Source organism: Catharus ustulatus, chromosome 6 (assembly GCF_009819885.2).
Source record: "Catharus ustulatus isolate bCatUst1 chromosome 6, bCatUst1.pri.v2, whole genome shotgun sequence".
NCBI classification, from domain to species: domain Eukaryota; kingdom Metazoa; phylum Chordata; class Aves; order Passeriformes; family Turdidae; genus Catharus; species Catharus ustulatus.
The window spans coordinates 14,495,937-14,521,445 of NC_046226.1; the positions used below are offsets into that span (position 1 = coordinate 14,495,937).

Here is a 25,509-nt window from a genome sequence, read left to right on the forward strand (position 1 = left end):
TTTGTATTAGCAGGTATAAACTCAGTCCTTTTTTTTGACTGATACTGGAAGACTGAAAAGTATCGCAAAACCACATATCCTTGCCATCTAAGAAACTAATCCTCAGCACAGATTTTTATATTAATTGCTTCTCAACTAAGAAAGCTATCACCTTATGTTATGGCAACTATTCTTCTAAAGTCAGTCCATTGCTTTGCAATGTTAAGAATAATTTAATTCCTTTCCTAATAGCCTATAAAATTCTCAACTCGTTCTGTTCAGAAACACACTACTTATCCACTCCCAATCAGCACAAGCCATTTAAATACAATGCTGCATTTCTGGCACTAAGCTGACGGTGTCCAATGAAAAGTGAAGAAAACAATGACTTTGCCTATGTCTACAGCAAAGTTCAGTGAAAGAAAAAATGAAAAGTCTTACTTCAAAAGTGAGAATCAGCTTGACTGTGCACTGGAAAGAATAGTTCTTAATGACATTCCAAAACTCTAATACAGAAGCTACCAATACTAACAATACTTAAAAGTTATAGATCTTATAGCACTTTTAAATGTTCATGTATGACTCAATGCACTTTTCCACTTCTGGTTACAGAATAAAACATAACATTTCAAGAGTGTTTTGCCATGAATTCAGCAGACATTCAGTAGCTTACTAAGAAAGAGATTCATGTTTTCTCTATTTGAAGGATTAGAAAGCCCCAAGTTCCATGAAAAGACTAAATCATCACTCCCATAAACATAGCTCCAGCTTCACTGAGTCAGTAGCCTTTCTGTATAAGCCCCAGATCCAATCAAAACACATGAACAGCTTAGTGAACTTCATTCTTCCCTGGTATCTTATGTTTCAGATAATACACAATAACCATGCACTAAAATATATCTATGATAGACAAAGTAGTTATCTGTGTTTCTAATCAGCTTTTTTGTTAGACTTCTTCCTTATACAGTTGTTAGCGCTTCCCACATGAAAATTTTAACAAAAAGTCACATAAGTTTCTAGGATAAATTTTTATATTTAAAAAAAAAAACAACAAAAGCTTCTGTAAATGCCAGATATCAGCATCAGCAGTCTTACTACTGATGTACCATGTACAGAATGAATTTGTTTGGTTTTATACTTTTGTACCATACTGTTAGTAAGCACAACATGAAATCTGGTGGACAGCTCTGGAGAACCTGGAACTCCAACTCAAGAATAACGACAATCTCCAGCTGTATGGGAAATCAGTTTTGACAAGGCCTGCCAATTGTAAACACCAGGGTTGAAAATGAAGTTGGAACAACATATTGAAAAAAGAAGAAACATTTTGTCACCATGAAAGTTTGGCAGTAACATAGGGTTGTTCCACTTTCACTCAAAAAGATTATCGTCCAGAAGACAGAATCAACTGGAAAGAATTATAGAGGAAAAATCTTCCCAGGCTTTCTTTCCTCTAAAGTCAGAGGTATCACATCACAAACTCAAGAAGTAGCATTACCAGCATTTCTACCTACTGGCATTATAATACTTTGAAGTCTTGACTGGATGATATCATGTCAATAACGCCAAACATATAAATGACAGAAAAAAATGCATAATCTGAGATAGCTTCATTTTTGCTAACTACAATAAATCTCCTGTACTAGTTAAGTTGCCAAGTAATGTACATACTGAAAAAAGCAGTATCTTGGTGCCACTGTAACTGTGTACTATTATTTGTTTCTAGTTAAAGTATCACAGAGACCTACATCAAGAGAAATTATCAAATAATTCCAAACTTTTCCAAGTTCCACTATTATTACAAGTCATAAAAGGAGCCCAAACTTTTAAATGTTGTTACTAAGCCTTTGGAATTTATGTAGTCACAACACAACAAACTAAGAATGAAAGCAAGTAGAATAAACACCCTCCCATTTTTCTGAGGCTGAAAAGCCTAGCCAACTTCAAAGCTGACTTCTGGTAACTCTTCATTGCCATAATGAACATGTGCAAAACTTAGCTATAAAGACGTTGGTGCTTCGTTACACAAGCATTAGAACCTACTTGACATAACCATTTTCCTTCCTGCATTCACCCACTGGTCCTTTCCCTGCCATAAACCCTTTCAGATAAGTTTCTATCATGTTATCTATCCCATGACTAACTTTGCAGTACTTTAGACTGAATTAACAACCACAACAAACAACGACGGCTATTCTTCACTTAAAAGTTGACATATTTAAAATCACAGTGAGTAATCTCCAATTATAACAGTGAGAAAAAAAAAATACAAATTCTTTATATTTCTCCTTCAATTAAAAAAAAAAAAACACATAAACAAAAAAACCCAAAAAGCAGAGCAACCGATCAAAATATATAAACACGAAAAGTCACTTGAATGCCTACACGTCATTGTTTCCCTCGATTTGTATAACGTAAAAAAACACTAAGATTATGAACTTCAGAACTGAGGAGCAGTAAGTTTTGTCGTCTCAAACAGAATTCGTAAAAACGACAGCGATGAAAAAAAAAAGAAAAAAAAATCAGCCGGGGTGGGGTGAAAGAAATTAGCGAACAAACTGGGATGAATAAGGTCACAGTTGGTTATTCCTGACTGCCAGCAGGGTCACGGCACGGCACGTCCAGTGCACAGGCGGCCCGGGCTGCGGGGGGGACAGGCGGGCCGCAGCCCGCTCTGCCGGCCGGGGGCGCTGCCCGCAGCCGCCGCCAGCGGGGGGGTCCAAGGGCAGCGCGTGCCCCGGGGCGCCCACTGCAACCAGCGGCCCAGGGCCTCCTACCCCCGAAACGGGGAAAAACTGCCCCCGTGGTCATAGGAGCACAGATTTCGCCGGGGTTCCTGCGGGAGAAAGCGCTTCGCCCTTAGCGGCCAGCGCGAGGAAGGCACAAACACGCGGGTCTCGCCCCTCGGTGCGCCCTGACCCAGCAGCGGGGAGGGGAGGCCGCGCACGCGTCCGCCCCGTCCCGCACGTTGCCGCTGGGAAATCGCAGAGGCAGCGACAACAATGCAAAAGCCCCATCACCATCACCTCCGGGGCTCCCGGCGATGGAGGGCGAGAAAGACAGCGTGGAGCTGCCGGCGGCGCGGGCAGCGGCGCCAGGGCCGCACACTGCGGCAGCGGAAGCGCCCGGGCCAAGGGGACCGCGAGGGGGGAAGGGCCCGAAGCCCGGCAGGAAGGGCCCGGGCATGCGGGGAGCGCCGGGCCGGCACAACGCGAACCCCGAGCGCACCCCGCGAGCTCCCGGACTTACAACGGCATCGTCTCTCCGGCCCCTCCTCCTCCTCCTCCGCCGCCGCCACCACCGCCGCCGCGTCGTCCCCTTCTTCCCCCTCTTCTTCCTCCTCCCCCACCGCTGCTGCCTGCGGACTGGTCACTCGTCCCGCGGAGCGGCGGAAGCCGCGACCATGGCACGGGCCGGGGCCAGGCCCCGGGAGAGGAGGGAGCGGCTGTGCCGGGCCCGGCCGCCGCCGCCGCTTCACTCGCCTCTTCCCCTCCGGCCTTCTAACATGGCGCCCGGACGCTACCACAGCAACGTCCCGGGGCGGGGGGGGCCTGACGCAGCGCGGCGGACACCCCCGCACGGCGCGCACGCTCGTCTGGCCGCGCGTGCGCAAACGGAGGCGGGGCCGCGGAGCACGCTGGGAAATGTAGTCGCGGCGGCAGCAGCGGCGCCGGCCGGGGTTTGAAAACAAAGCGCCAACGGCCGCGGGGCGGCGCGTGCGCGGGGCCGGGCGGGACGGGGCTCGGCTCGGCTCGGCTCGGCTCAGGTCGCGGGCAGTGCTGGCCCCAGCACCCCGGAGTCCCGTGAGCCGCTCCGGGCTCCGCTCGCTGCGGGCGCGGAAGCGACTCGTTCAAAGGGAGCCACGTGCGTGGCTCTGGCTGCCCGCGTCGGGCTCACTGTGCCATGTGGAAAGCAAACGGATCCTTTTCCAAAAGTTGTTTTTGGAACATCTGCCTGGAGTAGTCTGCATAAACTTCCAGAATATTGAAAAAAATAAATTCACAGTCTTTACAGATTAGCTCAAAACTTTATTCTTAGAAAAGTAAATGCATTATAGTAACTGTAGAGAAAACCTGGTTTGCCCTCTCTTTTCAAGTGTCCAGGTTTCATCTTTTTTCTGAAAAATAGCGCTTTGAAACTAGAAAATTGTCTAAAGCTACCAATTATTTCACCTTCAACTGCCTCGCAGTATAAATAGTAACTTGGGCTGACCGCATATAGGACGTATAGATCACAAAACCATGTGTTTCTTTAGAGTTGGAGATAGTGGTTCTGAACTCTATTCCTGACTTATTTGTGTGACTTTGAAAACACATTAAATAAGATATAAAATAAACACTACCTGAATGAAAACATTGGGCATGAACACATCCAAAATTCTGGTACTCAGTTACAGACAAAATAGCTGTAAAATGTTTCTATATCACTGTTCTTTCAGTTCTTCCACTTTCCCCCCCCCCCCTTCTTTTGTACAAAGGGTCTTTGCCTTCTATTTTGAGAAAATCCTGTATTTTCCACCAAGTCGTACACCAAGTGTGCAATCAGTTTCAGCTCAGTCAGTATAGATACAGTTCCATTGACAGCTGGATGAAGTCATGTGCTGAAAAGTCTAGATTCTTCAAGAATCTCGAAAAAATATGTATCTAGTGTTGAATGCTGAAGATTATTAAATGAGTTCTACAGCCATGTGTTTAACACCAAAGTAAAATAGGCTTTATGACATACCTGTGCTGGGAAACTGTTTACCAGTCAGTCTTCAGTGTAGTACAAGAAGACTGTATGGGATTAGGAAAATAACATACTGATGTGTAAATGTATCACTCGATACATGCAATAAATGGAGATGATGGAGATGAGTATTAAATACCCAGTACAAAATAGTAATAAAGTTTGAGAAATAAAAATGAAGATTGCATAGTAACCCTTAACAAAAATAACATCAGAAACTAAGTATTTTTAAGTAAAATGTATTAGGAATTTTCTCTGTTTTTGTTTCACAATTCCTATTGCTTCTAGGATTTAACACTTTTTATTCCAGTCGATGTCAGGACTGTTCTTGAAAATATATTCTGCCTATAAACAGAAGAGTTTCAAAATTACAGTTATTTTTACATCTCCAACATCGAAATACATGGAAAATAACAAAGACATAGTGGATAACATTCCTTTCAACAAAACTGCAGAACATATTAAATAGCCCTAAAACGTAACTTCTGGCAGAAAATGTCTCTATGTCAGAGAAATCTCTTTCCCCCAAATACTATCCCAACTACCATCAACCTCACTCTCCTTCATAGTAGTCACCCTGTTTCTATCATGGGCAAGAGAAGGAAGTGATAACAGTTATAACAGTTATAGATATTTATAACAGTTTTTGTCACTCCATGGAAATGTTTAGGGAGTACCCCAGAATCTGGTTTCTGGACCCACTGATGCTGATCTTTAAAAGCTATGCAGTTATTAGGGAAGATCTCAGACTCCTACAGCTACAAGTAGTTGCCACTCACCAGTGGCAAAATGGTTAAGCCAAGAAAACATTCCTTAGTGTCCGAAGAGGGATTGTAACACCACTGATTTCGTTTCAAGCTTTTGCTTGGTAATTAAAATGCTCTGTTTCAGCTTGTAAGCAGTTTGGTTAAGGATGTGCAGGCAGAACAGCAGCACAACAGTAATGTTACAGCACCTGGATTCCTGTCTGAATGCAATGACTGCTTGCAGTCAAAAGTTGAGTTGGATAACATCCTGAGGTCATTTGCAACTGGAATTAGTCTGTAAATGTCCTACAGGATTTTCTCCTTTATTTATGTGTTGTGAAGGGAATTACCAAAGAGCTTGCATTTGTCATTATGACAATGTGTTCAGTGGTGCCTGGGGGGGTGGGGAGGGAGAGAGATGTCCTGCCTCCTGAAGAGTTAAAAATTTTAAATCATTTGAAAGTAGGCATAAGTAGCTAGAATTTTTAGGCCACAGGTTGAACTTTATCTGAACCATTTGGTTATGTTTTTAAGTCAAAGATGGATTACAGTGAAACCTGGCACTAATGTTAATCTGAACATTAATAACAGAATAGACAAAGCTGCAGCTTAAACATTACTTAAAAATTAATAGCTGGAGTGGACAGCCCATAGATCATGGTATATGAACCGTAACAACCACATTATTGTAACAACCAGAGTCAACCAAAAGCCTGCTGAAACAGACCTAAGAGGGTGTGGAGCTGACTCTTTAGCAAACTCTGGGTAACAAACAGCAAAACAATGAAAGGCGACCAGATCTCAGAGCCACAAGGGATGTCCTGTGTGGGATGGGCAGTCTAGATTGCAAGGGTGTAATTTCCTAAGGATTTGTTTGTTTGTGACCCTCTTTCGAGGCACCTAACTCCAACTATCAGATATCACAATAGGTTTATTGGCACAAATCAATCAAATGGAAATGAAAGCCTAATGTTATAAAGTTATTTAACTTGTAGTCCTCTAAGGCACAGCAGAATTGTCAAGGTACATAAGATGTGCAGAGTGTGCACACCAAGGGGAAACAGACTCTGGTGGAGATTTTTGAACTGTTGAACTACACTGGATGCTTCCTTTGATACACAGTATCAACTGATCCTATAAAGAGTAGTTTCAGGGGGTTAATTTTCACTGTAATTGCTGATCACCAGAAGTGCAGATTCTAATAATTAATTAGTTGCTATCCTGCAAGTAGAGAGGAAATTTAAGTCCTTTCATGAACAGAGATTCTTTGGGTCTATATGAGTATTCAAAAATATTTAAGAAACGAAACATAATCACCTTACCAGAAAATCGACTGGATCATCTGGCCTGATCCTGCAAGACTCATTTATCCCTCGCATAAGTGTTGGCATGACATTCTTCATTAAGTAGTGTCGTAGTGGAAGAGACTGGGCCTCCAATAACTCTTGTTCTTGTTTTTTCACTTCCTCTTGCTGTTTATTCTATGAGTGATAAAGACAAAAAAAAATTATGTTTATAACATCTGTCAAATAGCATGTGGCTAAAAAATAGTGCTGGCCTAGAGGGAGAAAAATAGTGTTAGAGCTGTAGACAGAATTTTAAAGAACAAGTTGACAGGAAAAATTATTAATTATTAACTGCTTATTAAATTAAATCACACAACACACTGAAGACAAAGAATTGAACATAATAAGGACTGACATAATCTCCTTACTAAAACAATTTTCTTTTTCTTCTTTAAGGTCTAAAAGGAGATTTATTCTCAAGTCTTCCTGTGGTCCTGTTCCCATAAAGTATTTGGCAAAATGGTTGGAATAGAGTGTTAGCCCTTCAAAAATTAGTTGTATTGCAAATGCAGGTGGTTTCTTGAGGCTTCTTTTAACTGGAGGGAGAGTGTTTTTACTCAGTAGAGAGCCCTGGCTTTCTAAATTTTTAATTTGTTAATTGTGCCAGGTTTTTCTTTGGTTTCCTTGGTTTATTTTATTCTTATTTCGTTGATGTTTTTGAGGGGCTTGAGAGTCAAATAGACTAAAACCACAGCAAATTACGTCTGTTTCCACCAGCTAAATTTATTTCTGAATTCACTAAATCAAATGCAATTTTTACACTCAAAAAGAGGGATGAAGAAATAAAACTACTGCAAGCTTTTCTTACTTCCATTCAATAGCTCCTAGTAGCATGCAAACTTGCAGCACCTTTACCAGGATTACTCCAATTAATTTTCATTGTCCTCTCTTCACTCATTTTATTCATCAGTAGTCTGAGTCATATATAGATACAGCAAACAGATGATACTCTGAAGACTGCTTTTCTATACTCAAGGCATAACACAAATGCAATGTTCAGATTAAACAGATAGAACAATTTTAACCTTATTCACTCCATCCAAGAGTGCTGTTGAATAAATCTTGCAAGTGGTCTTTTGCCACTACTCAGAGATAGCAGCTAGTCTACAGTGTCAAGGGCAAATGAATAGTCCAGATTTCCTGGTCATCTGCCTATTTTAAAGGATAACTTTAAACACGCTTTTTATTTAAGCACCTACTTCAGCTTTGATTAATACGCAGTTTGCACTTTTAAAGGTAGATGGCTTGGATTGAATCTAGCTAAAATGTGTTAGCTATCCTTACGAATTTTACAAGGTACAAAATGCTGTTTAATGTTAAATAAAGCTGTAAATAATCAGCTATTAAAACCCCCTTATTTACAAGCCAACATCAGAGGAATGTAAATGCTACTTAAAAGACAATAATTTCAGCATATTATTACCCTATAGATGTATATGGGCATTCAAATATAATGAAAGAACTTCTCTGTGGAATGATCACTTTGTTTTTAAATAGCTCTAGAAGAAGACAATAGGCTTGCCTTCTGGTGAAACACCTGACTTTGGGTGTGAACAGGAGCATTCTTACAGTATGCTTTTCAGGTCATTTAACTAAAATGTCCTCGGGTGTGGCAAAGTAAATAAGGAAAAAGCATCACGTGCAAGTCTTCTGGGGTCAGGTAGCCTAAATACCAAGTACTTAATAGATTATTAACAAACAAAAGCCATCCTTCAGACTGCATCACATAATCTTCACTGAACGCAGTGCTCAGCTCTTACACATTTTCTTGCTCTTGCAGGCTCAGAAACCTTCCTGCAATGTAGGCTGGAAGATTGGGTCAGTGTTGAGTTAAAAATCTAGCCTGATAATTAAGACTTAGATGCTTAGAAGTAAACTGAGAAAAATGCAAAAGTCCTATTAGACTTGGTAAAGAAAATCTCCACTGATTGTAATAGATATTTATAAATGGTAAAATAGAAGAGCTGCAACATAGCAGCAACAAGAGTACCATAAAATTATTTTAAAGACATGCTAATACCATAATGCAAACAAATGTAATAAAAAAGACATTACATTCTTGAAGATGGGCTTCAAAATGTGGTATGAAGATAGCCTAACACAGACCTAAGGCACAATATAAGGGAATGGGAGAATTTATGCCATACTTCCCAAAGTGCATTCACATAACAGATTACTTGAAGCCATCTAAAGCACATCAATAATTATGTTTTCAAAAAAATATATATTAACCTACCCACTCTTCCCATCTTGCCATTCTTTCTTCCCTTTCCTTAGCTTCTTGATGCTCTTGTTCAGCTTTTTCTTGAGCTTCTTTGACAAGGCGTTCCTCAGCTGCTTGGCGTTCCAAAGCCTCCTTTTCTTCATCTGTCAAACCATAATTCCGAGGTTCTCCAATTTCTTTGATGATCTTTGGTACAGTAAGACTGTTCTCAGAATCTTCATATACAGCTATATCTTTTAAACAATACAAGAGAGAACCATTTCAAGGCTTTTGTCAACTATCATCAGTTACTATGCAAGACCTAAAAATATATTGTGTTCATGTTGTTTGAATTTACAAGTAAAAGATGCTGTTTTCTATTGCTTATAAATGTCAATTTTTTGTTACATACAGTGAAGTTGTCTAAATCTAATTTTCTTTGCCAGTTTCAGCTAAAATAGTTTGGCTTTTAAGATGATGTAAGGAAGAAACATAAGATAAATTTTGCAACTATGTTTGCCAATTGCAGCTTACTCAGATTTTGAAACCCAGAAAAGAGGTCAACTACCAACTCAGAGATGTTCTTGACACCAGTCTTGTGTCAACCTATCCAGCTGCACAAAATCATCAGTTTTGTCCTTCTCTCCCCACTGAATGCCACAGAGTAGGTTGTTAGAATGTGGCACAAACTCCAGTGTTTTCACTCATACAGATTTACAAATACACAGACCTTTTCTTTAGACAACCTCTTACTGTGTTATATTTACAAAACAAATTTGTAGCTTCCTGTAAGAACATAAAGATTGAACAAGATCTTATCTTTCATTTTATTCCTTCTCCCCTTTTAATTGCTGGAAGTTACTTGCACATTAAACTTGACAAGAAGCAAGAAAAATAAAAAATACAGAAAAATGAAGACTTACTCCAGGTCTCTCTAGGTTCTGTATGCATTCAGTGTGGGGAGGCAGAAACAGTACAGGAATGGACACGGAAAAGAAGAAAAGTGGGCGTTTGAGGTAGAGAATACTGAGGTAAAGGGCTTGTTCAGGGGCACAAAATGGAAGGTGTAAAAGCACAGAAATGGGTAAGCAGAGCACGCAGATGAAGGGAAAATGAATAATTAGAATACAGAATTTAGATGAGAATCCAGTAGCCTCTGCTTCATAGTGCTTTAGGAAATTATTTTGAAAGTCATTGGTAAAGCTTTTTTCCCAGATCTTTCTGATCACCAATTCAGGCAGAATCAACTCAAATACCAACACCATTTCTCCAAGAGTTTGTGTTTGTGGTTTGGACCTCAAATCCAAACTCTGATCATGAATTGAGGAGATTCTACATCATAAAACTTATTTTACAGCTTCTTCGTTCAAAAAATCAGGAGTTACATTCCTGAAGTATTCCAAATTAAAGCAATACTTTTGCTATGGCAAGTGGCCCATAATTCCTACCATTTTAGCTGCACCTAGACATACAAATTAAAACGAAAATCACTTTTCTAGTCATTTAAAGTATTTCTAAGAATGATATCAATGTTGAATTTCAGATCTCAAAGACTGCAATTTTTTCTTAGATGGCCACAGAGGAGTACAATGTATATTTTACAGCAATCATAATTAACTACATTTATCCTCAAAAACTAACTACATTTATCTTCAAAAACTAATGCCTTTTAAATGAAAAAATGGAGTTATCACTTATGCTAGCTGGGAGGAAAGACCACTGCAGGAGTAGTTCATAAATTAAGGTCTTCAAAGGAAATTGCTGTTGTAATTTTAACACGCCTTTTTGTATAAGATCTAACATGCCTGTTTCCACTCCCAATTTGTAAATGAGACAAATGAGACACAAGGTAACCAACTTGCAGTCTTCATGCAGTGAGTCATCAAAACAAAATTGAGTTTCCTGAATCTTGAAGCCCACTCCTTTGTACTAATTGTGTTTCAGACTCAGGAAAAATAATAGTCATAGAAGTGACACATAAAACCATATGTTACAATTTTTTAAATTTAAGGTTAAAAAAAATATTATTTTGAAACAATGTTCCATTTTTAGCCCATTCTTCTGAATATGATTGAGAAAGCATTTGATTAAATCCATTGCTACTTAATTATATGCATCTGAAAATCCAGCTGGAACGTCAACTAGAATGGAGGAGTGTTGGCTGAGCTGAAGGATCCTCAGTGGTTCTCTTTGAAATCTGTTCCTACCACTTAACAGCAGAAGTAATACACCTGCATACTTCTGTGGTAACAATCAGGAATGTGAACATGGATGAAGAGGCTATTCTGAGACAAATAGGACCTGAAGATGATGCTCATTTGAACATGAAAATCAGTGCTATACACTCAATGTGAAAATAATCTACAACATCTTAGTTGTGAAACTGCAATAATTAAAATCACTAGGCAATTGAGTTTCTGTATTTGGAATGGGCTACAGTTTAAGAATAATCTTTAGGCATAATTCTTTGACAGTGCCTCTACTTGAACATCTAGAAGTGTATAAGCTAAGAATGTGACCAAATGATGGCATCAGACCTTAATATTTATCATTTCTGACATTTACTTTCCATAGTAGAATTTCCTCAATTCTAAAATAATTATACCATCTCACTATTTTTTCCCACTACTACACTTCCTAGCAGCACATGTATCTTATTATTTTCAAAATAATCTCCATTACTGACAAGAAATAAAAAACTTGGAAAATCAGTTATGGCTAAGGAGTTTGAACAATTAACTTTTCATAATTCATCTCAAATAGATATTCTAAATATCAGCAGTTTGATTTTAGTTGCAGAGGAGTCACCCTTCTTCTCACTTTCCTCTCCTCTCCCCTCAAAAATCCACCTTTTCTTTAGAATGTTGTCACTCTGATCTCACTGGCATTGAATAATCAGATTATAGTTATCTTCTCAAGATTTCCCAATGATCACAATTTCCTAGATAGTATGTAGGGACGACAAATTTTCTCGCATACAGGTATAGTGCAAAACAGATTCAGTCACAGCCTTCCACTTTTAATTTATAATAATTTTCTTAAATGTTTCTTCATTTAGCGATTACACACATGTTGTCATGGTGTGGCAAAATGTGGAAAATATAAAAATTTTCTTAAGAACTTATGTTCTTTTATGTTTCATCTTTGTATACTTTCAAGCTTGATCAACAAGAAGGCAGATTTAACCCATGAAACAGACAGCAAGCTCTAAATGATGTCCAGGTGTTAGAAAAACAAATTACTTGTTGGTAGAATTACCTTGTTAGGTTTAGGCCTGGACAAGACTCAGTGATTTCAGACCAAAATGGGCCATTAACAAAGCTCAAGAAGAAGGATGTACCACTGAAATCGGACACAAAGAGTGCAGAATTTACAGGCCATAAGGACATTTGGCAGAACACCCCAGATAAGGAAGAAACTAATAAAGTCAACTCAGAAGCTGTGCTGAAATCAGCTCTAGCTGGATAAAAGTTAATGCCAGCAGTGAGGAAATCACAGTCACAGACTCAAGGACCACCAACTCAAGAAACCCAATGACTCAAAAGAAGAGAAACACTAAGCATGGGAAGCAAGAGAATAATTATCCAATAGAAGACTGAATACTAATTAATAAACAACTATGTAATATTTAGCCAAGAAATACTAATCCCTTTGTTTCGTAAGATGTATAAATAGCCAAGTTTTGATAGTAAGGGTGTTTGATTTGTGGAGGACCACCAAGTACAGAGGTTACCACAACCCTGAAATAAACAATCAATGCCTCTCTTCAGGGTGTAATTTTTAGCTTATTGCCCACCAGGTCACCAGGTCTGATTTTTGTGGACAACAATAGCATCTGAGGATAAGTCTAAAGAAGAAAATATTAGAAACCATAATGTTTATGTCCATGAAAATGTATTCTCTATTATACCTATCTGAAAGGATGCCAGTGCAGAGATCTGTAACCTGTCATAAAATTATTTTAATAATTAACCTTACAAAAATGAACAACTAACACCCCAAATTTTAGAAACAGGCTAACTGTAAAATAACATTCTTTGCAGATATATAGTTAAATGCTTGTTGTATATGTATTCTAAAATGTTAATAAAAATATTATTTATATATGGACATTTACTATTTGATTTTTGCAAGTGTTAAATTTGAAAGAACAATTTTTAAAATTCATGTTATATCTACTAATTTTATTATTCCATACCAATAAACTGAGGATGTATTTCAAGTTCATCAAAATAGTTGAGAACCGTGATATCATCGGTATTTAATTTGCGGAAGCGTCTCAGATTTTGCAGGAACTGGCCCTCAGTATAACGAGTTCCAGCAACTTTGCTCTCTGGAAGATTTATTATTCTGTCTTTAAGGAATTCATCAGGTGCAGTCAAAGAAAAAATAAATTCTGTGAAGAAGAATATTTTGTTTGAATATATACAAAATTTCCAAAGGAATCAAGCAAAAACAGCAGGACAAAGCAATTTGATAAAAACCACACTATTTTAATTCCTAGCATAACCAATGCATTACATTTTTATTCCATTAAGCTGCTGCAATCACAAAAAGACAGCCACTACTGTTGTTATCAGCCAAGTGTTGATGCCATTTTCACAAAAAAACCATAAACAAACAAACAACACAAAAACTTAATCAAACCCTTCCTTTTAATTAAGAAAAACTTTTTCAACAAAGAGATGGTCAAGCACTGGAACGGGCTGTCTGAAGAAGTGATTGACTCCCCATCCCCAGAGGTATTGAGATAAGGATATGTGGCACTTATGATTTACTAGTGGACTTGGAATTGCTAGGTTACCAGTTTGACTTGATGCTCTTAGTGGTCTTTTCCAAGCTAAATGATTCTAGGACTAATTGCTCACTTTTAAATAAGAGGGCAGCAGCATTACATGAAATAGATTTTTTTTTAAAGTTAAATTAAATAGGAACAGATGGAGTTATCTTTTAGATTTCTTGTTGGTGGCAGCAATATTTCCTTTAATTAGTTCATTTAATTAATTAGTTTATTTAATTAGAAGATAAAACTCCTTGGTTTATTTAAAAAGAAATCTATCAAAATTACCAGGTATGATTATTTGATTAAATTTAGGCATTTTGCCTCTTGCTTCTTCCTCTTCTTCTTCTTCTTCTTCTTCATCATCTTTTACTAAAACAAAAGTAAGAAATTATTGACATTTTCATTTGAAACAACAATATCACCATATTTGCTAAAAACATGCCCAGTAAAACACAGGTTTGACAATATCCAAATTACACTAATAATTGGAAATTAATCTAACCTTGATACCATTTTAGAGAATTCATTAAGTAATTCATGTGGTAAGGCACCACAGAATTGTACCAGGGACACTAATAGTTGTTTGCCCATACTACAAACCTATGTCCATGCACACACGAGTTTTAAATATGTCCAATTTTAAAACTGCTGTCTTATCTTTGGCCTCTCCTCTGGCCCAGTAAACTATTCTGCAAAAAATAGAGACAAGGCTCAGAACAGTGAGTAGAAATATTTTATAACTCTATGGTTAAAATGGTTTTTGCCGCTCAGGGTCTGCTGCTATGAACAGTCAGTAAAACTGCATGTAGAGCATCAGCTGAGTATGACCATTTGCAGAGCAGCATACTAAGCTGAGCAAAACTGTGTTTTCTGTACCTTCAAACCTCAGCTGTAATTTAAACATGAAGATGATTCTTGGTCATAATGTATGGACAATGCTTGCTCACAAATTGAAATATGTGTTGCAGAGCTTCTTTGAAATCATATCTACTGTAGCTCATCTAATAAATAGACTCTAATTTGGCTCACAGAATATGTATTGGTGCACTGGCTGGATCCCCTCGTTCAGTAGCCCTTAAACATTATGAGGAAATTCTGCTTAAGTGGAGTAGATCAACACTGGACAAGAAAACATGCTCCTTGTTTGTGCATCTATTTTTTACCAGGAAAGATAGCCTAAAAATTATCTTGTGCATAAATTAAATAAGGTTCATAACAGTCCTTCTTACATTCAAATAATCACACCACAAAACTTTGTGATAAAAAGGCATTACAGTCCTGATGCACTCAAGAAATATGACTCTGAGAATAATGATGACAACATCAGCAGCAGTAAAAACAAAAGCAGCAACAAAACCAAACCAAGCAGTACCTACCTTTAAAAAGATCAACTGCCTGTTCATAGGTGTCTGGGAACCCATCTAAAACATATCCCTGATTCCTACAAGGCATAGACATGAGCTTCTCCTTCATAATTTTAACAAGATATTCATCATCTAGACGGCCTGAGACAAAGAAGGTTAATAGGTATCTAGGTTATGGAAACAAGAGATCTGAAATTAATTTACTAACATTTAGTACATTTTAGTACCATTTTCTTCTACTTAGACCTTAAAAAGTTAAATATTTTGAGTTACTACCTCTACATTATGCATAGTCAGCAATCTATGGAATATTAAGGTGTAGATACAAAATAAAAATACCTTTGTATTTACAAGGATATAAATATTGGTACTTAAATGATCTAAACACGAAGTTAGTTTTATTTTGAATAGTACAATCAGATTTTGATAAAAGCAGTAAAGAATTACTTATAGAAAAAAATCACAAGAAAGCAATTTTCTATTTTCATTTTACGGTAAGACCTAAAGATAGTCTTGCAAAAAAGAGGTAGGGTCTACAAGTTTCATTTTCAGACATGTTGAGATATGAATTGGTTTATTTATTTGTCCTACATTGTTGACAAAATATATAGAAGCAAAAAGTCAAGTTTGACCTGATTTTTTGTTCTTTTACAAACATTAACTCCAGTTTTCTACTTTACTTTGCTTTGGCTTTCAAAAACCTTAGATATTTATAAACCATTTTAATCATAAAAGTGTGCAACTATTTTAAAAGACACTGTTATTTTAAACAACACATCAAAGTGTGCAGAAGAGATGCTGGCATAGATCTCATTACTGAAGCTTCAGGTGTGTAAGAAGTTTGTTTCTTTGCAGATACACAAGATCCAAATCAGGTAAACCCTTACCAACAGATTGCATTTTTAAGGGAGATCACTTTATACCACATGGAAAGTGTTAAGCGCTAAGACCAAAACTACAGGGCATCATTCATATACAGGTGGTAGTTAATAGTTTTCAGCAACCTTATTTCAATCTGCAGACTTTAAAATTCTTTCCTGGCTTCTGTAGGCAGTATTTACTTTCTAATGATGTATGAGGCTCTTAAATAACCCCTACAATTTCATATGAGCATACACTTATTTTTACTGGAATACTTTTACTTTTGCAAGTTTGACAAAGGTATATTTCACCAGCTTTTTACTTTGTTATAAAAATTTATGCTCTGAGAAGAAAACAGAACATTATTAAAAAAATCTGAAGTAGAAAGATGAAAGTACTACAGTTAATAAAAGACTGTAGTCCATGGGGAGGACTCACACTGGAGAAGTCCGTGGAGGACTGTCTCCTGTGTGAGGGACCCCCCACACTGCAGCCGGGAAAAGACTCCTCTCCCTGAGGAGGAAGCAGTAGCAGAGCCGTGTGTTGAACTGACCATAATCCCTATTCTCTGTCTCCCTATGCTGCTGGTAGGAGGAAGTAGAAAATTGTGAATAAAGTTAAATTCAGGAGAGAGGGAGGAGTGGGTTCTTGGATTTTGATTGGTAATTTAAGTAATTTCCTTAAGTCAGGTCTGTTTTGCTCATGACAGTACTCGGTTTGTAATGTCTCCCTGCCTTTATCTCAACTCATAAACCCTTCTTTATATTTCCTCTCCCTTGTCCAGTTGATTCTTGATTTTAATAGGAACTAAAAGTCTAGACCAAGTTTATTCCCTGATTTCCACTTGCATAGGGTTGCATTAGCTACCTGAATCCCATCATCATACTTTGTATTTCCTACCTTTATTCTGCTCCATGTTTTCTTTTATTGCATCTAAGAATTCCTTTGCTTCTTCTATATTTTCATCCTCCTCCTGTTCATTATCTTCATCTCCTTCTCCTTCGCCTTCTTCTGTTTTTCCTTCCACCTTGTCAGCTTCTTTAGCCACAATTTGCTCCTGATGACAAGAACAAAAATACTAATTGGCTCAGAAATTCCGTAGTTTATTTTATACACAGATGTAATAAAAGAAAAATGAATAAATAATTCATTTTTTGTGTGCCTATGAACAGTGAGATACTGAGCAACTTTCAATCTCTAAAAAGATTTCAGTGCAACTGCCAGGGATGATCAGTATGTTGAATATTTCCGTTCTAAAATAATGGGATTATAAGTCATTTTAAATGCTACCAAACATTTTAAAATCAGAGAAATTAAAATAACAGGAATACTAGAAAACAGCAACACACCAGATATGCAATTTTTTCAGAAACCACATCATTTAGCGAAACATAATGTAGCTTGTAGTGTTTGCAGAGCTCCTTAGCAATTGTAGATTTGCCAGACCCAGGAGGACCATGAATGTAAACTTTGAGAGGCTGGAAAAAAAGGATAAAGATATGACATAATTCAAACAGCATATATGCTTTTAAGTAAAAGCAACAATATTTTTGATATAACTAGTAGGAAATAGCAGTTATCCTTAAAACTAAAAATACATTTTTGTTTAATTCATTTTTTAATTTCTTGCTGAATATCTTCTCTATCACCCACAGGTCTTGAGTGACATAGTTACTTCAATGAAGAAATTTACTGTTGAAGAAAAAACATGCCTCTATTTAGTAGACTTACAGTCCAATTTGTTGTTAGTTAATGTTTGAATTATCCAAAGAGATGAAACACAATCCCAAAGACAGGATGCAGTGAATTTTGGAATGTGGTAGCAGATATTCTACTATAAACATGCAATAGTTCCACTTCCCAGCTGACGTAGAGTTGCTGTCATCAAAATTATTATTTTGACCTCAAAAATTCCAGATCCATCACAATCTTAAGTGATGTCTCATTTTAGCCTACCTAGCCTGAGGATGAGTAAGTTCAATTGGGATTCCAGGAAACACTTATTAAATATATTATGCAATAAACTCAAAATCATACGTAATGAAGTGCCTATCTCAATTTCATAAATCTGACAGTACAAACTCTGCAATAGAGTAGTGACAGAGACAGTCTAGCTGGCCTTCCTTCTACTTGCTACCTGGTATGTGTTGGTTTTCTGAGATGCAATAGTCTAACCCAAATGCAGATCTGATAATCCTTCAGTGCTGTGAAGGGACTTAAAAGAAGTAATTTTAACAGTAGTAGTTTCATCTTGTTTTACATGCCCTGAACTCTTATTCAAAGTTTGAACCAGATATCAATATTTGAATGTAAACAGGTATTTTTCTGCACCTTTCAGTAACCTATACATTTGAATACAGAACTTCTAAATATCAAGCTAACATAGGAAATAGTGGAGTTGCCCAGTAAATTACACAACAGAGCAGCGCAAAATGAAGACTATATTGCACTGGAATAGCCACAATCACTGAATATATATAAAGGGCACAAAATACTCACCTAACTATTGACTATTATAAAAAAAGCTTAGATAAAAATACACTTGCTGTATTCCTGAGGCAAAATATACCAAGGGTGCCATATACTGCATAAAGAAACTAGCTTCAGAATAGCTGCTTTCCATCATTAAGCTAATTTACATTTACAAAATTTCAGTTTAGGCATAAAGGAAATAAAACTCAGTCGTTATTTTTTTAACTTATATTTCCTCTGATTTAACTTCTTCAATTTAATTTTACGTTTTTATGCTGACTTATTTTTCATCTATATCCATCTTCTATGTATTTTTGCTTCATTAATTTAAGACATGTGTTTATATAACCATTTATATTGGGGATAAACAGAGAAAGGCAGTTTAAAATAATATATACAGAAGCATTACCATTAATCCTCGAGTTTGCTTGTATTCCATGATGACTTGTGCAATGTTCTCTATCAGTCCTGCCTCAGCAACCCATTTCATGTTGAAATTCTCTTTCACATAGAAAGGTTCCATTCGCAGGTCCACAAACAACATATCCAATTGCATTTGCTGAGGGAACAAAGCTACGTTTATTTACAGACTTAAACTATGCGTGTTGAAAGAACAGTTGGAACAAGAGACTAGAATGGACAGGGAAAATAGAAAGTATTGGGAGAGAAGGCTTGCATACAAAGTAAAACAGATATTTCAAGTTTTTTAAAAATATTAATTGTCAATGTATATTTGTATTTGAGTGTTCTCATGATCTGTTAGAACATGCAACACAAAACAATTATTCCATACAATCAAAAATTTTCATGTAATTGCAAGGAATCACCTCTTTCATAAATTTATTGAGTATCGTGTTAAAACTATCTGGGTTGTATTTTATTTATTTCTCCTATGAACAGTTTATTCCAGATAAATACAACATTATTTATGTATTCTGTGTTCATCAGCCTTAGCAGCATTGCATTATTAACTTTTTTTTTTGTTATTTTTATAATTTTTTTAGGTTTTGTTAGAGTGCTCCTGAATGGTAAGGGGAACAGTCACATCACATCCTCACTGTTTTATTCTTTTAAATTAGGCTGTAACTCTTCAAATTTCTGTGTTTTATGATGGCTAGATTTTCCTTTTTTTATTTGCCAAATTTAAACTAATTTTCAATATTTTTAGACATATTTGAGGGCTAAATTTTTCTGGTGAAATAAAGAAAAAAATAAATTGTATATTTCGTTATATTATACTATTAAGTTTAAATACTTTCCTGAAGTAATAAAAGAAAGAAAAGTACTGACTGTTAGCTCTTTGCTCAGGAATGCATTTTCTTTAGGAATCTTCTCAATTTTTCCTGGTCCAATATTTTTACTGATACACTATCAGAAAAACAAACAAACATATAAATAAACAAAAAAAAAAAAACCCACACCAAAACCACTTAACAAGTCAGATTCTTAGAAAAAAAAATTAACAGAATTTCTGTGGATAAAATATGTACTTTAAATCTTATGCTATGCCTGGAAAATCAGGATACTGATTTGAAATTGATCTAAGAACAATATATTAACTTTAATGATAGTATTAAATAGCTTTTGATTGCTAAGTAGCACTTCTTCCTTAATACCTGCAATAAAAGAAAAATAAACAAAGAAACAACCCAAAACCACAGAAAATATCATAAAGCTCTGAAATGTATTAATAAATTCCTAGCGCTTAAGATCTATTAGGAGATCTTTATTTTCCCAGCACTTTCACTTCAGGTTCCTGAGGTATTTAATTCCATTAACAACTGGGAAGAGTTTTAAGATCAATGCCACTGATAGGTCTCTATATATCGTTTGTATTTCATCATTAGGCAGAAATTGTTAGTTACTCCTACAGCCCTTTAAAATAAATTTAAAACCCATTACATTCCATAAAATAATAAACATTTACATAGACTATTGTCGGAGACTGAAGTACGACAGTTTATGACTTAAACATTTTCATGAAGGACTTTTGCCTATTATAGCAAAGATTGTATTACAAAGGCTGCAGAGAGCACCACCACACCCTGCATGGGGGCTCTGACTGAGGCCCCCGACTGCAAGCTGATGCAGATAAGATAAAGGAACAACTCAGGGCTGGGGAGAAAGGGTCCATTCACAAAGCACAAGCCTAACTGACACCTTCTGAGTGGTGACCGCAGCCCCAGGGCTATCAGCTGCCAGACTTCTCACAGAGCCTCGCACCAAAACGTGCAGAGGGGGAGACGCTTGGGCGTGGAGCGAGAACGCCTCTGGTGAGAGGCAGGGAACGCCCATCCTCCGCCCTGCACCCGGGGAAAAACTTATCCACAGCCCAAGGTGTGCCATGGCCCATCAAAGGTCCCCCCAAAGGTCCCCCCAGACCCTGCCCCACAGCACTGCAGCATGATGCAACACATCCATAGTGTTGCAAGGGACAGTGACAAACCGACCCCTGCAAGGGAGGCAGGTGGGCGCTCCCCTGTCCCCAAAACGTGTAGTCACCCTCTGGATTCTGCACTCTCCGTGGTGGCAGCGGTGGCAGGGGAGCCTCACCACCGGGGCAGCCTCACCACCACAAGTTCAGATGGAGGGGAGCAACGAGACATCGTTGGGACATTCGGATGGGTGATATGCTTCCACCTAAGCCTTGCCACTCTCTCCCTGTCTCCCTCCACACTTAGTCTCTCTCTTTCTTTCCCTCTCTGTCCCTTTCTCTCTCTCTCTCTTTGCCTCTTTTACTATTAAATAAAAAATAAAAATTTTTTGGCACCAGCGTCTAACCTCATTTGGTTTTAGTCACATTTTGGGGTATATTTTAACCTTCAAAATTCTTTCCATTTTATACACAGAGAACTAGTTTTCTTTGCTTTTCTGAGTTTAAACTGGAACACAACAACATCAGATCAAATAATGCAGCATTCTGGCTTCAATATCAATTAGCGGACGCCCAAATGGAAATAATCATGGAAAAGCCATATATGATACTCCTTCCAAACACTCTTCTAATCTTCAGCTGTTTTCAGCTATAACTATCAAGGTATTTCTTTCCCTGCACCTTTCCAGTCTTCCCCTGGTCTGGTACAGCTCTCTGCCAAGAGAAGTCCCTGCAGCACTCTTTCCACTGGCAACTCCCCGTCCCAAAGACTGTTCACTTACTCTTATCCTCTATTTTGCGTTTCTAAACAACCACATACCCATGAAAAGACACCAACCACTCTCCTTGGGGTGCCTACCTGAATCTTCATTTCAAAACTCTTGGAAAAACAAGATATCTTCCACGATATGAAGGGAAACACATGGTAAAGACTTAGTATCTAATCATAGTTCTGTGAATCCCATAACAATTCTCCGTAACTTTCTTAGGTAAAAATTCTATTTAAGTTAATGATAATACTGCAAAAAAGAGTCCTGCGAGATCAAGTAAACTATATTGTTTCAAGTACATAAGTCTTAGAGGATTTCAAAGTTATCTTCCATGTAATTTACTACTCAAGCTAATTCAGGAAGACCTAGGAACTACTTCAGTAAAATGGATAGTTTTAAAACCTTACGTATAGATATACTAAAAAAAAAAAAAAAAAGAAAAAAAAAATAAGAAAAAAAAATTTAGCAACTCTCTTACCTTCACTAATTCTTCCAGTGTGTGCATCGATGTATCTACTGCAAGTACATAGTGAATATCTGTCTTGTGCTCTGCTACGTTTTGCAACACTCTGAAACATATAAAATGCAGCCTGGGCTGGTACTTGGAGAGGCATCCCGGGCTTTCCTTGTTAAATACCCTTCATAAAACATTACCAAGAGTCTGCAAATTCTTGCAGAACATTTCAGAGCATGACATTTTCATATATATTTTGCTAAATATACATTTTACTTAATAAATGAGAACAGCTACACATTTTCTTTGGGAAGAAGTTAAAAGAATAAAAAACTATATTTGCAGAAGATGTTATCTTAGTCTGCTGCAGAGTCCACAATCCATTTCCAGTTCTGTGCCAGTTAACTGGTATCACACTCTAGACTGAGCTTAACTCGCCATTTATAAAAAGCAAAGCACCTGTGCAATAGTCAGGTAGGGTTTCCAGAAGGCACACCTACTTCTAAAGAAACTGAAGGTTCTGTATGACTCAGTTAAAAGGTCCCAAGAGTAACCTTAAACCAACCCACCCAATTTAAAAGCCTCAGTGCTCTCTAGTGGATTTGGATTTGTTATCTAGCTAGGTATCAAATATTGCTCAGAGAATTTTTTTCCCACTGACCCTGCTAAATCACGAATATGAATGGTTGGAATAATATTGTTTCCATCTCCAAAAACAGGTATTGCAGGAGTCTCACAAAGCCAAGACATCTGAAAATACAGAGAATAAAGTGAGAAAAAAGGTTACTTTTTACTAGAGCTGAAGAAGGTGCATTTGATTACTATGCAAATCTGTATTTTCAAGATTTAAATTCAGTTTTTGAATAATTAATACAGCTGCAGTAAAGGAAACCATTCTTGAGAAATACTGATTGCCAGTCTACTAAAAAGAGGAGGGGTTTGGTTTTTGTAAAGACAATTCTTTAATCTTGACAAACACTGCTTTGTGTCACCCAAAAAAACAAATGCCTTGGGGGCGGGGGGGAATAAATTAAAAAATAAATAAAAAATAAAAAACCCACAAAAACCCCCAAACAAAAAAACCTAACCTAATGTTGAGAAGAAAGAAATTTCCCTGGATTCCATTTACATGACAGACATGTTCTTACTGGAAAGTACATATGGAAATACTGCTCAAAAAACCAGAGAAATATCTAAGAAAAAATAGAGTCAAAAAAGATAAAAACACTTCCACTGTAGCAAAATATTTCAAAAGACTCAGATAAACAGTTCTGCTCATGAAAGCATTGAGCTTATGATACCAAGGCTGCTAAAAATGGATTCAATTCCAGTCCAGTTTGTCCCTAGAAATTGAATGATCCTTCAAATATAGTTGGGTGTCTACCTTAAAAAAGTAGTGAAAGAGTCCTTCCTCAGCTCCATACGGATGTCCTGAGGCAACAATGTAAGTTAAAAACTTTTTTTTGTTCTGTAAAATGAAATCAGCAAGAAAATTTTCATTAAAATCTGGTACTGCAATTGGGATACAAGTTTTCACTGACTCTTGAATACATCAACACTAAATACACAAAGCGTGCAAACTATATCACTTCCAAGTTGTAACTAGATCAATTGTTGCATATCCTGCAGCTTACTAAATCATATTATTATTCCTTCAAAAAAAGCTGTCTACAGCTGTCTTCAAAAAAAGTCTGTCTACATTTAAACAAAAATTATAAGATTAAAATAAATTTAAGAGGTAAAATTTGGAAGTTATGTGAATCCGTTGAGTGAACAGGATAACTCATGCTTCTACTTCCTATTTTCAAGAAAAAAACCCCGCTGAAATTCATTGTAGCTATATCTTCAATGCATTCTATTTGGACTTGGCTGTCTAAAGGAGCAGACAATGTTGGATTAATGATTTTACAATTTCTTTACTTTCACTTTGATGCACAATTTAAAAAGTATCTTTGAACTATTTAAATGTTTTTCTAACCATACATCATGATTAACCCACATATTTGTAGCTGATCATTATTGTGCAATATCAAAAACTTGCCTGTCTGCTTGGACAAACATGTTACTGTTTGTATCAATGGTGAGGATGGTTATATAGAAAAAAAAAAAAAAAGTATCATCTGAATAGAAAAAAACTTTCAAATATTTTTTTTTTAATTAGCCACTATGAAATTTTAAGATGAAACAAAATCATTAAATAATTGTTGTAAAGATCCTAGGCATTATATATCTCCATCATACAATGTAAAAAAAGCTGCCTTTATCAGCAGTGGGAATATATATGGAGATTTGGGATCTACTATTTTTTTGGGGGGTGGGGGGGATTGGACCTTTTGTTATCATCTTTATAATATTTTAGAAACAGAAAAAAGGTAGGTCTTAGCCAATCTTTGATTATATAAGCAAAACATCATATAAGTGGATGACAAGTTGCAAAGTCAGTGTGCTGTATCCATGTGGTATCATCTATACACTTACAAAGTGCAACTTTGTTATGAAAAACTACTTCAACTCAACTGAATTCCACAGCTTGTCATTAATCATGAGAAACACTAAAATTAGAAGACATTACAAATAGCAGAAGAGTTTCCACATTGTAAGGACAGCTGCCTGTATCAAACACTGATAGGGTCACCGAAGGACTTTGTCATGGAATAAGCACAGAAGTGAGCTACAGCAGAATAACACTAATGCCTATAACTGCATGGCAGGTTAGTACATGCATGCTCTAGTTAGTACATCCTCATTAACACATCTGGACAAAAATTCCCACTGTAGCCAACAGCTATTGAGCAACTGCTCAGATGTGTGTCAGTGGTCAAACAAAGATCACTCCTAGTTATGGGTCACCACTGACGCCTCCCTGAATATACGCCTGTGGATACCTGGAACTTGAACTGTGAGATAGACCACCACAGTGGCAACTTGAGATAAGAAAAGATAAAGGTGGTACTATTGTCTGGGTGTTATCCCAGGGGGACATTAACAAAGCTTGGCGATAAGAATGTTTTGCTGATAATGATCACAAAGAATGCAGAATTTACAGGCCATAAGGAAAACCAGCTCAGTAAGCGTGCTGAAATCAGCTCCAACTGAGTAAAAGCTAATTCTGGCAGGGGGCGGTCATGACCAGCAACTCATGGCCTTCTGATCCAAGAAACCCATCATCTCAAAAGAAGAGAAAGACTGAGCGTGGGACTAATTTGCATTACACATCAGGGAATAATTTAACCAATAGATTAAGAAAACTGTGAAATCAATGAACATTAATTCCTTTGTTTGCTAAAAAGTATAAATATTAAAAGTTTTGAACGATCTTGGGACTCCTATCACTGAGAAGCCCGGTATGAATAAGGACCAACACAATGCCACTGGATTCTTGGGTGGTGACTATCATCTGCTTGATCTCTCTCCTCTGTTTTCTATTTC

The 25,509-nt window shown here is 37.2% G+C and overlaps 2 protein-coding genes across 9 annotated transcripts in view; both read right to left on the reverse strand.

Moving 5' to 3' along the window:
* The window catches only part of PAPOLA (poly(A) polymerase alpha), a 43,405-nt gene extending 39,906 nt beyond the window's left edge, over nt 1-3,499 (reverse strand). For 3 of the 4 annotated variants that reach the window (XM_033062170.2, XM_033062168.1, XM_033062167.1), the window contains exon 1: nt 3,229-3,493. In XM_033062170.2, the coding sequence (XP_032918061.1) occupies nt 3,229-3,236 (8 nt within the window). In that variant the 5' untranslated portion in view covers nt 3,237-3,493. Of the gene's footprint in view, nt 1-3,228 lie in introns of all 4 variants that reach the window. The other variant, XM_033062169.2, reaches the window with a different exon arrangement.
* A 542-nt stretch (nt 3,500-4,041) lies between these two features.
* AK7 (adenylate kinase 7) overlaps nt 4,042-25,509 on the reverse strand; it is a 28,123-nt gene continuing 6,655 nt past the window's right edge. For 4 of the 5 annotated variants that reach the window (XM_033063914.1, XM_033063918.1, XM_033063916.1 and 1 more), the window contains 13 exons: nt 23,465-23,548; nt 22,742-22,830; nt 22,105-22,195; nt 19,773-19,850; nt 18,892-19,041; nt 17,360-17,488; nt 16,911-17,067; nt 15,162-15,290; nt 14,071-14,154; nt 13,201-13,398; nt 9,036-9,256; nt 6,776-6,934; nt 4,042-5,052 (listed from right to left, as the gene is read on the reverse strand). In XM_033063914.1, coding sequence (XP_032919805.1) covers nt 4,999-5,052; nt 6,776-6,934; nt 9,036-9,256; nt 13,201-13,398; nt 14,071-14,154; nt 15,162-15,290; nt 16,911-17,067; nt 17,360-17,488; nt 18,892-19,041; nt 19,773-19,850; nt 22,105-22,195; nt 22,742-22,830; nt 23,465-23,548 — 1,623 coding nt within the window. In that variant the 3' untranslated portion in view covers nt 4,042-4,998. The remainder of the gene's footprint in view (nt 5,053-6,775; nt 6,935-9,035; nt 9,257-13,200; nt 13,399-14,070; nt 14,155-15,161; nt 15,291-16,910; nt 17,068-17,359; nt 17,489-18,891; nt 19,042-19,772; nt 19,851-22,104; nt 22,196-22,741; nt 22,831-23,464; nt 23,549-25,509) is intronic. The other variant, XM_033063915.1, reaches the window with a different exon arrangement.